The 13,228-nt window shown below is 37.8% G+C and overlaps 1 protein-coding gene across 1 annotated transcript; it reads left to right on the plus strand.

Annotated features, from left to right (window-relative positions):
• The first annotated feature begins 5,969 nt into the window (after positions 1 to 5,969).
• On the plus strand, positions 5,970 to 7,501 carry LOC129765102 (uncharacterized). Its single transcript, XM_055764972.1, has 2 exons — positions 5,970 to 6,116; positions 6,175 to 7,501. The coding sequence occupies exons 1-2, from the start codon at positions 6,027 to 6,029 to the stop codon at positions 7,432 to 7,434; spliced, it is 1,350 nt and encodes a 449-aa protein (XP_055620947.1). The 5' UTR covers positions 5,970 to 6,026; the 3' UTR covers positions 7,435 to 7,501.
• Positions 7,502 to 13,228: the final 5,727 nt, after the last annotated feature.

Raw genomic sequence — 13,228 nt, forward strand, 5'->3', positions numbered from 1 at the left:
GTACTAAATTTTGACCAATTTTTTTCTGTCAAAAATTTTTAAATATTTGACTATTTGACCTTAAGTACAAAGATACACATCCAGATTTCCGTAGGAGTTTTGCTGCTGTTTTTGCAGCCAGTACCTTTAGAGTAGTTGCAGAGTTGAGGATAAATTGCTGAGGACTAAATCAAGCTTTTTCTTAACGTCAGCTGCTTCAGTCTGCCAGGAAAAAACCAGGAATTTCATAATACAAATTAAGTTGCCACCCTGATAATATCACAGCGTATCATAAAAGTACATCTAACCACGTTTCTGGAAAAACAGCTGGAACGCTCATCATGATTTAGGCTCATTATATCCAAAAGATGTGTGATGAAATCTAGGTTGGAACAAAATGGGGTTTCGTAGAGGTCGAAAAGGAACTCGCAAATCGAACAGCGTCAGCAATCGAGGACAGTCAACATCAGTGTTCAGCAGCTTCGCCATAAATGCTACCTGCTGAATCTTCCTGCGTATGAACAAGGTGTCAAAATTTGTTAACTTGCAACGATCCCAATATGGCGGTAGGTAGGAGTCTTGCCAAGGCAAATCTCTTAGGGTGACAGGAACAAACCATTTTTGGATTCTCTCGAATTTAAAACTCCAGTTCAGTTGGTGGGACATCCAAATCAGAGATGCTTACCAGGGCACGGCATAGTTATAGTCAACTGAGGATAGTCGACTGACTCTATCCGTAGTCAGTTAGTAATGGCTTTTGGCTTCTTCACGCAGTTTCTCCGCTAAAACGACTGAACAGTCAGTCGGACGTTTAGTCGCTATCTCCCTCTACCGACTCGACTATATCATTTCATTCTTTCCAGTCAAATTGTTCTCATTGCATTTTGAAGTGACTTGCCCCAAAACGAATTCGTTCCTCTCTCTCTTTTCCATGTTTCTCTATGCATGCATCGATGTTTGAGTTCACCGTGGTTTGACAAACGGTACAGGTGAGCTAGATTTTTTTGTATCGTACACGAAAATTACTCACACGTATAAAATAGCGTGCTGTGTGTGTGCTATTTTGCACGCCTAATACTTAGTATTAGGTTATATATACGCTTGTTATGCGATTTAATGTTTACTGGGATAACATCATATGCCCTAAAATTTGGTTGGTATATAATGCGCCTAACTGGCATATGCATGCAAAAGTGGAGGCCATATACATACATGGCAAATGCTTACCGAATTTGTTTGGATGAATATGCAACTTTGACCGGCTATAATAGCGACTTTTGCCATACTCATATACGATTTATTACAGACATAGGAAAAAAAACAAATGGCGCAAAATATTTTCGTGAAATGTTTATTATAGCCTCACGAATCGCCATTTTTTTATATGAGTATTTATGTTTGTAGAAATAATAATTGTTTGATTGACTTGTGTTGGAAGTGGAATATGAATGTTTGAAATGGCACAGATTGATGTTTGGTGGGAACTGCTCCGATGTGGGTTCGAACTCCGGTCGTCTGGATTATCATACACCAGCTATCTCGCGCGGCTATCTGAAATTTAATTCAACAGCGGTTAATACTTTCGAGTGCATCAGGATTTCATTGACATTTCAATATGATGTATTACGTTCTTTATTAGGATCTAATATGATTACTGTTTCATGATTTTCTTCAGCATGCAACACGATTCACTACAGTACTGAATCGATTTAAATTATACGCTTATACGACACACAAACTGCATCAGCGTAATATACGCATATGATGCGGCTTAAATATATTTTACGACAATGTGCATCATAAAATTGATGTTTATTATACCGAATTGCGATTTAATTTGATAATGGTATTTAAAATCGAGTTTTTACATTTAATGCGATTTCAAATATACACGATACATACTTTGATTGATATTATATGCGATTATGATTTATTCGGATTTCTTGTAAGACTTGGCACGTGCAAAATTATACGATTTAATGTTTGCTGGGATGTCACTTTAGAATGCATTGGTATTGTGAAAAACTTTTAATAACTCTTCTTTGAAAGGTTTAATGGCCCTGAAAAGCGCCGTATTTTACGGTGGCTGGTTTTACCACCAAAGCAGTCTGTATAATCAAACTTTTTCCTTTTTCTACCTGCTGCCGTTTTGCGATTGCGTTTGCCACTCGCTGAAACTAGTTGTTGCCACCGAACCGAATGTGCTCTGTTCCGTAGGCGGGTTTTCTTATTGTCGTGAGCAGCTTTGCAAGCCAACTCGAGCACTCCGGCGGCCAAAACTATATAACGCCGACTAGGTGGACTGGTGCACTGGTACTAACGCGCTCGGCCTAGCTACCCTTGCGAAGCAATTGGCGGATACACCTACGGGGAACTGCAGTCTAACACGGTTCGAGCGGGATTTTGCCTTTCCCTTCACTTTTCCTCCTTTGTCATGTCCAGACATGGCTGCTTGTGTTGGTTTGTTGATGTGATGTGATGCGAAACGATGTGTGTACGGTTTTGATGAGAATGATCGTTACGGCAGCGGAGCGGGGATTTTTAAGCTGACTGGCTGGCTCTAGAATTACGCATGTGTGAGATTGCGACCAATGTTTCGTTCATTTTTTTCTTTTGCCTTTCCAATCGTGCTTCATTGTATTTTGCTGCTGCTCTGGTTGCCCGTTTTGGTTGGTACGATTTGAGGAGCACAAAATGGACCAATCAAAAATGGGCACATAGTGCATTTGGACAATGCTTCGTCCAGACAAAGTTCAAAGTCTACGTGCCTTGTGGAATTGGAATCAAATATTTTCAATTCATCATTCATTAAATATTTCGGAGATCATTATTTAAAGTGGAAAAAAGGAATTAAGATCAAACGCACTCTTTTACGTTGTGAACGATGGAGCACTCCCAGCAAACATTAAATCGTATAATTTTGCACGTGCCAAGTCTTACAAGAAATCCGAATAAATCAGAATCGCATATAATATCAATCAAAGTATGTATCGTGTATATTTGAAATCGCATAACATGTAAAAATTCGATTTTATATATCATTATCAATTTAAGTCGCAATTCGGTATAATAAGCATCAATTTTATGATGTATATTGTCGTAAAATATATTTAATCATATGCGTATATTACGCTGATGCAGTTTATGTGTCGTATAAGCGTATAATTTAAATCGATTCAGTACTGTAGTAAATCGTGTTGCATGCTGAAGAAAATCATGAAACAGTAATCATATTAGATCCTAATAAAGAACATATTACATCATATTGAAATGTCAATGAAACGCTGATGCACTCGAAAGTTTTAACCGCTGTTGAATTAAATTTCAGATAGCCGCGCGAAATAGCTGGTGGATGATAATCCAGACGACTGGAGTTCGAACCCACATCGGAGCAGTTTCCACCAAACATCAATCTTCGTCATTTTAAACATTCATATTCCACTCCCAACATAAGTCAATCAATCAATTATTATTTCTACGAACATAAATACTCATATATAAAAATGGCGATTCGAGAGGTTATAATAAACATTTCACGAAAATATTTTGCGCCATTTGTTTTTTTTTCTATGTCTGTAATAAATCGTATATGAGTATGGCAAAAGTCGTATTTGGTGCTATGACAATTCATAAATATATTCATATTAGATCGCAATTCAATTCCAACATAATCGCTATTATAGCCGGTCAAAGTTGCATATTCATCCAAACAAATTCGGTAAGCATTTGCCATGTATGTATATGACCTCCACTTTTGCATGCATATGCCAGTTAGGCGCATTATATGCCAACCAAACTTTAGGGCATATGATGTTATATATACGCATCGTATAATTTTGCACGTGCCAAGTCTTACAAGAAATCCGAATAAATCAGAATCGCATATAATATCAATCAAAGTATGTATCGTGTATATTTGAAATCGCATAACATGTAAAAAATCGATTTTATATATCATTATCAATTTAAGTCGCAATTCGGTATAATAAGCATCAATTTTATGATGTATATTGTCGTAAAATATATTTAATCCGCATCATATGCGTATATTACGCTGATGCAGTTTATGTGTCGTATAAGCGTATAATTTAAATCGATTCAGTACTGTAGTAAATCGTGTTGCATGCTGAAGAAAATCATGAAACAGTAATCATATTAGATCCTAATAAAGAACATATTACATCATATTGAAATGTCAATGAAACGCTGACGCACTCGAAAGTTTTAACCGCTGTTGAATTAAATTTCAGATAGCCGCGCGAAATAGCTGGTGGATGATAATCCAGACGACTGGAGTTCGAACCCACATCGGAGCAGTTTCCACCAAACATCAATCTTCGTCATTTTAAACATTCATATTCCACTCCCAACATAAGTCAATCAATCAATTATTATTTCTACGAACATAAATACTCATATATAAAAATGGCGATTCGAGAGGTTATAATAAACATTTCACGAAAATATTTTGCGCCATTTGTTTTTTTTTTCTATGTCTGTAATAAATCGTATATGAGTATGGCAAAAGTCGTATTTGGTGCTATGACAATTCATAAATATATTCATATTAGATCGCAATTCAATTCCAACATAATCGCTATTATAGCCGGTCAAAGTTGCATATTCATCCAAACAAATTCGGTAAGCATTTGCCATGTATGTATATGACCTCCACTTTTGCATGCATATGCCAGTTAGGCGCATTATATGCCAACCAAACTTTAGGGCATATGATGTTATATATACGCTTGTTATGCGATTTAATGTTTGCTGGGCTACCTTCGCTTGGAAACTAAACATCAAAACAATTCGGAAATTCGATTGTTGGGGGTCGGATCCAACTCGACCAGATATGGAGAGTTCCTAGCATCCGTCTCTCCCCTTATGCTAAACATGAGCCCTTTATCAGATTCTCATTGCTTGAACGACAAAAGGCAAACACATATGAGAAAACAGCCGGGTAGCTTCGTACCAATCTATTGACCAATTCATAGGATGGTTCGAATATTTCCAGTTATTCTTAAGTCCTAAGCACCGATACTCATTCATGCATGAACATTACTCTTACTTTTCAATTTCTGATAAAAAAACAACCGAAATTTCCGATTTTTTTTCCCACGTACGTGTAAAATATCATCACAGGAGAACGGATGATCAGATCTGTCCCATATATGTCATCCATATATTTTGTGAGTTTGAGTTTGTTATATTTATAATAAAAAGGGAAAATTCGGATATAAGAGGTACGCATATGTAAGTTTTGCAGTGAAAATCGTCATTTGGATCGATTTTACAGATCTGAACGATTACATACCAACACTCTTGAAATATATTTTTGCTAACCAAAAAATATTCTCCAAAAATAAATTATATGGCAGAACAACGTTTGACGGGTCAGCTAGTTTAGCATAAGAAATCTCAATTAAGTACAGTGATTTGCTTCTTATTGAACATATCGAGACACCATTCAGTGTCGCATTAGAGGGAATTGTGTCCTGAAATTGGACATATAAAAAAAAAACTCAATGTGGAAAACAAGTTAAAACAGAAAAATAATTGAAAATCTTACAAATAACCATAAGAAAAGTGCGCTAAATACATAGTAAAAAGTTGGAAAATGGTTGAAAACAGTCCTAAAAATGTATCGTGTTGTAGAAAACTTACACAAAGGATGTTTACAAAAATGTCCAATTAGAGGATCAAATGCCCAATTATTCGTGTCAATTTACAGGTCTATCTTATTGGAGCCAAATCACTATATTATTAAAAATGACGTGAGTAATACCCTCAACGAAGAGGCAGAAGTGCCTCTTGGAACGTTAGTCATTCAAGAACTTTGCTTAAACTTCTATGCCGGCTAACACGTCTTTTATCAATAACTTCTGGCAACACTTGGTTCGAAGTGTTCGAAAAAATGCGACAATTTCTGAAGGGTGGTATTATGACAGTTTGCCTTATCAGTTTTGTTTACATTCAAATCAGTTCGGTGCATTTCATGGTTTCATTCGGTTATCGAGTGTTCCGCTACTAGTAAATTATACTGAACGATGAATACGTTTGAAACACTAGTAGCAAATAGAGAATCATATCCCAAGCTAAAGGTCCGCAAGATTTACATCAACGAGGATCCCAATTTGGTAAGTTGAGTATTATTTCAAACATATCTGCGAAATTTAGAACAATTTCATTCTGCAGGAGGAAACAATACCATGTCCGAAATGTTTGTCTCAGAATCGTGAGAGTACCGTTCGCTACATCTACGTTAATTTGCAGGAGGCAATCTTTAAATGCGAAGCAGCATGTTGTATGTATCCTTTTCGCAATTTTAAGTTTAAGAACTACACCGATCAGACGGTGTATTACTATAAATCGCTAGCTGAGCATACGTTGCCTACCCTGTCTGATTTCGGTCCAACATTCACGAATGCATCATCGCCAAGAAAAAATCTAAATTCAACATTCTTGACGGATGGAGGTTCGTTGGATGATTTCAGTTTGGATTTTTTCTCGCCAGAGAAAACGCACAACGATTCGGCAAAAACGGCTGACAAAAAAGAAATTAATATTTTTGATAGTCCGACGCTTAGTTACCAAAATTTGGTGAAGGATTTCGATACGGGTTTCATCGACGATATTCTACTGGACCTTGGTGAAACATCCCCGGCAACGAAGACGATATCCACAAGTGCGGTATCAACGGTTTCTAGTAAAGAAATAACCCATACTGGTCGTCAACTGAAGCGATGCTTGCAAATGTTCCAAAGGAGCGGAACCAATAACACTGACGGTGTTTTCAAAATTCCGAAACTCCCCGGCACTGATGCGACTCCTCCGCCGAAAGCGAAATTGAAAAATCTGTCGTCTCATAAGAGAGTGAAACAGTCGCGGCGAAGCAACCATGACAGTGTACAAAAAGTAGGTCAAATAAAACCGCTGCAAACCAATCATACGCTTAGGAAGTCGGGTTCTACCAATTTGTCCGGGATAAAACGTAACGGCAATCAGAAGGTAGAGCGAATGCTCGATTTCATCGAACGCAGTATGAAAAACAGAAAACCGGAAGCAGAAATGCACGTACAGGTTGATGAATCGTTTGATGCGTTCAACTCAGAGCATAGAACCCATCGCAGGCGCAAAGAATCGAAAAAACTTTCGCTTTCGGCAGCGGTTTTACAGGACACAGAATTCGAGTACAGTGCTTCGGATCAGGATCAGGAAAGAGATGAGTCGACAACCGAAAGTGATCCCATGGAGACGGATGTGAGCGACCATTCGGACTACGAATCTGAAATAGGTTTGTCACCGCTTCCATTGGAAAAGCCGCAACCTGAGCCGGAGGGTACAGTAGTTAGTGATTCACATAGAGTTAAATCCCCAAGTCACGTGCAGCAATGGGAGAAAACACCGCCTAGGCCGTCGCATTGTATGGAGTCCATTAGCTCCTTGCTCGAATAAACCAAATTTGAAAATTGAAATAATGAGGCTCTTTATACAGTAGAAAAGCAAGAAATTGAACTGGGTATAAATTTGCATGAAGCTTCATTGAAGAATGGTATTTCGCATAAAAAAGTAGAATAAAGTAAAGCACGTGTTTTCCCGTTTGGGACAATCGTCATTCGCTGCATGCATTGGTGCACGTGGAAGATTCGTATATACAGTCAACTCTCCCTTACTCGATGTTCTGTAACTCGATATTTTCTCCATCTCGATGAATTTCATGGCACCTTTGATTTTACAAGCACCCTTCTTTCCATAACTCGATGCCTGCCTTACATGATTCATTTTTCCATGGATTTTCACATCCTTAACTTGATTGGTTTTCGCATACATGTTTTTGTTCGTTATTAACTATAATTTTGTGGGATTCGAGTCGCGAGTGAGGAAAAACGTTTATTTTAATTACGATTCTTTATTCTCTTGTTCTAGCGTCGACTGATGGAAGCTAACTGAAACTTCTCAGTCTGAAAAACTAACTGCCTAAAATATATGATGGTATGTGTGTACGTGTATACTTGGTGCGAGGGGCTAATCAATTCGAGCGTGTCTCCACAATTTCAATTGCTCTTGAAAATGAAGACAAAGTGTTCGTGTCATCGAGGAATTTATTTTCAAGTATGGAAAATGTCCACGCTTGTCCATGGATAGGGGGGAGGGGGTATAGACTATGTCCACGTGGACACGAAAAATAAATATTTTTTCAAATATAATCATCGATACGTTCTAAATTAAATAAAAACTGATCCATGAATTCAAGAATTTTAAAACTTTTCGCCCATCCTGAGTACTCCGTATTTTTCAATAAACGGATTTAGCTGCCTGAGAGTGCTTCATATATTTTTACTGATATCATTGAACTTCTTCACTGAAATCTATATTCTGAAAATAACTCATGGAAACTGTGAGCGACAGAGCTATTTTGTATGATCCTATGCTTTTATAGTTGCGGGCTGTGTATAGACGTTCATAGCTCAAACCTATAAAAAATAAACGATTCCATAATGGTTAGGTTTTCATGATATTACACATATGTTTTTTTCATCAATTTTCTCGCATTACAGGCAAACCTGTTTTTGTGCGGTCCCTTTTTGTGTGGTTCCTCGTTTGTGCGATTCTATTATGACATCGGGTCTTGAATCACACAAACTAATCGCACAAATAATACTATCGCAACCGCACAAAAAAAGGTTTTCCTGTACTTTTCTCGAAAAGGCACAATTTTTCAAAGTATTGGAATTCCGTCAATTTCTAGGAATAAATATTTACATTTGCGTGAAATGATCCATGTACCACTAGTCGTCAAACTTGAATCAGTTGACCCAGTATTCTATTTTTTTCAGAAAATTTCGCATATAATGCAGTTGTAAAACATTTGAATTGATGGATTGAAGTAGCTTTTAGAAGATAAAAAATACTTAAAATTTGTCGTTTTTCAAGGGTTTTCATATTTTTTTTATAAATATTATAAAAATAAACTTGATTGTTTCTATCAACAAAATTAAAGCTCTCCAACCCTTCTACGATTCCTTCCTCGACACAACAATGTTATTCCTATTGTTATCTTTTACTATTTAAAATGTTCCACAGCAGAAAATTTTCTCATCTTTCAAATGAATGCAATTAAATTCTTCTAAGCGTAATTGAGAATTGGGGTCAATTTAGACAAAAAAATGAGTCTCAAGAAAAATTCAACTTTCACAGTTGAGATTTGAGCTTAATTCCATAGTTGGGAATCAATGTATCATAAGTTGTCTGATGTCATTTTTCCCCGCAAGCACTTTGAAAGTCATCTAGACACTCAATGCAGAATAGGATTTGAAAAATAATAAAATATTTTAAAACGCCTTCAATACCCTCTGAAAATTCTTCGAACTATGGCGAAAAGGTTTTGACTTGCGCTACCGACTAAAGTGCGATTCACATTCAACATCCACGTCACGTTCACGTTCCGTCACGTCATATTGCGTCAATTATTCTCCCATGCAATTCTTATGAAAGCATTCACATACATCGGCAACGGAAAATTCGACTTGCCGTTGCTGGTGTATGTGAATGATTCCATAAGAATTGCATGGGTGAATAATTGACGTAACGTGACGCGACGTGACGTGAACGTGACGAGGATGTTGTATGTGAATCGCACTTAAAGGTGAATCGGAAATCCAGAGTGAAGATGAATCGTCATTTACTGTGATCAATCATATTCCGGAGTGGGCAAAGATTTGTTTCATTTAAAATGTTGAGTAAAGCGCTATTCACATACAACATCCACGTCACGTTCAAGTTCCGTCACGTCATGTTGCGTTAATTATTCTTCCATGCAATTACTATTGAAGCATTTACATACACCAGCAACGGCAAGTCGAAGTTGCCGTTGCCGGTGTATGTGAATGTTTTCATAAGAACTGCTTGGAAGAATAATTGACGCAACGTGACGTTTTAAAGGGTGTGTCACATCAAATTGCATCACGGAAAAAACGCTGTAGAAATTTAATTTTTAGGAATTATATCTTCAGCTTTCGCTTATAATCAGATAAGAGTGTATAGATCACGTTGGCCATGCTTCACTGTCAATTTTTCGTAAATTTGGAAAAATGTCGTCGAACGAAAAAGAGCGTCGTGAATTAATCCTGTGCACTCATTTCGAGAATCCGGAGTTGTCACATCGGGACATCGGTAAGATGCTGGGAATCGTCCAATCCACGGTCAGCAGAGTACTAAAACGATACTTCGAGAACCTAACCATCGACCGGAAGGTGAAGAACGGCAAAAATGGATGCTCCGTCAGTGAAAAAGATCACAAGCGAGTAGTTAAGCAGTTTAGACGTGATCCGAGAAGTTCGGTCCGGGATGTCGCCAATAAGCTGAATTTGTCAAGTTCATTCGTCCAGCGGACCAAGCAGCGGGAGGGCCTGCGTACATACAAGGTTCAGAAGGCTCCTAACCGCAACGAAAGGCAAAACAAGGTGGGGAAGACGCGAGCCTGGAAGCTGTACACCGAAATGCTGACGAAGCCGCATTGCCTGGTAATGGACGACGAAACCTACGTCAAAGCGGACTTTCGTCAGCTGCCGGGCCTGTTGTTCTTCTCCGCAGAGAACAAATTCAGCGTTCCGGAGGAGATTCGCAAGCAGAAACTATCCAAGTTCGCCAAAAAGTACATGGTGTGGCAAGCGATCAGCTCTTGTGGAAAGCGGAGCGCCCCCTTCGTGATGACCGGCACGGTAAACGGGCAGGTTTACCTTAAGGAGTGCCTACAGAAGCGCTTACTACCACTATTGGAGCAGCACGAGGGCCCGACCATCTTCTGGCCGGATCTCGCTTCGTGCCACTATTCAAAGGACGTGTTGGAGTGGTACGAAGCCAACGGGGTCACCTTCGTGCCAAAGGAAATGAACCCGCCCAACGCGCCGGAGCTTCGCCCAATAGAGAAATATTGGGCGATTATGAAGCAGGCTCTCCGGAAGAACCCAAAAGTTGTCAAATCGGAGGCGGACTTCAAGAGAAAATGGATTCCTGTTAAAAAAAACTACAACCTGACGTTGTACAGAACCTTATGGACGAGGTAAAGAGGAAGGTGCGAGCATACGGGCTTGGGCTCGAAGTATGAATAAAAAGAAAATGCCAAAAGTTGTTTAATAGTTTTTATTTTACTGTCTAAAATTTTCAAAAGGATCGGTCTACTGGGCGAATTTCTACAGCGTTTTTTCCGTGATGCAATTTGATGTGACACACCCTTTATGTGAATTATTTCATGTGAATCGCACTTAACACTGTAACACTGTAACAATGCAATTGACAAATGAAACAATGCATTTGTCAAAGCAATAACTGGATCTTGTGTAGAACATTTTATAGTTTCCATATTTCCCCTTCGATTTGTTGTGCAATCGTTATGTCATTAAATATTCATAATCCAAAATGAAAGGATAACTGTTCATTCGATTGAGAATGTTTCTGTAGTAAAAGGTTCTACTGGAATTCCATATGAATCAAATGAAAGCGAAATACTCAAGTTGACTGGATTATGACTGGCGTCTATGTGATATCAACACTTTTTTTTTGTTTAGAAAATCGTGAACTATACATTTGAAAATGATTTTAAATCCATTTATTTCTATTCGATTGGAGCTTGCAATCTCAATTAGCAAAACTCAAGACCAATCTTCAAAGTTGTGTAGTTTATATTCAGATGCGGATTGTTCCTCATCTGGTTAACTTTATATTGCGTGTTTCCGTGTTAGCAAACCAAATAGCCTTTATATTTTCCCTGATAATGGAAAAACAAAAAAATATTGTATACTCACAGATGTTTCAAAATTAAACTCACAAGAAACATGTTCTTTGTTATGCCACTCATTTATCTACCATACAAGAACAATGGGCCACAACAAAGCAGGTACAGGGTACAGCAAGTAAAATTTGAAATAAAAACAACTTAAATTGAATTAAAATGGAATTTAGGCGCAAAACAGTTATTTACTCAATTATTTTCATTTAAAAAGGAAAAATGTCCACGTGGACAAAGGGGGTAGGGGTATGAAAATGTCCACGCTTGTCCACGGAGGGGAAGGGGGGAGTCTAAAACTGTGCTTTTTCTGTCCACGTGGTATGTGGACATCCCCTTTTAAGATCAATAAGGTTCAATCTGAGACTATTTAAAATTGCTTCAGAAAAGTTCAATAATTTTCCTTCAAGGATGATTACGGTAGAATTAATGCGTCGGCAGCTGGCTGATGTCGACAGTACAGTACCGTTCGATTGCTCAATGTTCTTGAATGATTAGTGCGAAAAGGACCAAGACGTGATTTGCTGTGATCTGATGCCGGATACCGATATACTGGAAAGTGTTGAAAAATCTGAGGAAAACGCTGAAAATAGTAGTCCTATCGAGTTGGAGAATATTCAGGAAGGTTCAGATCATTGGGTCGGAATTACACCTTCGAACGTTAAATCAAACCTGAAGAATATGTCCGAAATATTAAAATCAACTGAAAATGTACATGTGAAACTGTTTGAACATTCCTATGTGATTGAACTGTTCCTGCGTGATCGTTACGATTTAGTTTAAATAACATTCTTAATCAATATTTTCCTTGTTAACCTAGTTCCTTATACAGGTCGGACTCGATTATATATGATTCGATTACATACAATTTTGGACACGATTATATACAGTTTGAATAAAAGGTTTTTTTTTATAATTCAAATATGACTTATTTCAAGAAAAAATGTAACCTTTCAACGTTAAAGTAAAATTTAAGTGGCTTTTATAAGTACAGTGCGTTAAAGATCGCAATTTTTGAAGATTTTGCTTGAATTTTAACCATATTCATATTAATATTGCAGCGAAATTAAGAGAGATAGAAGTTGGGTATCAAAGAACAAATTGTAGAGTGGTTAGAGAACTTTAACTTGATTGATAGAACTTCTTCTTCATCTTAAATGGCACTAACGTTCCTAGAGGAACTTCGCCGCCTCAACGTAGTATTACTTGCGTTATTTTTATTAGTATTTGGTTGAGATTCCTATGACAAATAACACGCATTGGATGCATTCTGAGTGGCTCTAGGATACGCGTGACCACAGTGCAAGACGGAGGAAATTTCTTTGAAGAAAAATTCCCCCGACCAGAACGGGAATCGAACCCGAACCCCTGGCATGTTAGGTTTAACACTAACCACTCGGCCACGGGAGCACTTGATTGATAGAAGCAATCAAGTTTAGTATGAATTTTTGAGATAAAATTAAT

This window comes from Toxorhynchites rutilus, chromosome 2 (genome assembly GCF_029784135.1).
Source record: "Toxorhynchites rutilus septentrionalis strain SRP chromosome 2, ASM2978413v1, whole genome shotgun sequence".
NCBI lineage: Eukaryota > Metazoa > Arthropoda > Insecta > Diptera > Culicidae > Toxorhynchites > Toxorhynchites rutilus.

What these genes read in the sequence shown, in the direction of transcription:
- LOC129765102 (XM_055764972.1), top strand. Translation starts at nt 6,027, where the DNA reads ATGAATACGTTTGAAACACTAGTAGCAAATAGAGAATCATATCCCAAG. An exon ending in TCAACGAGGATCCCAATTTG is followed by an intron (nt 6,117 to 6,174) that starts GTAAGTTGAGTA and finishes TTCATTCTGCAG; the next exon opens with GAGGAAACAATACCATGTCC.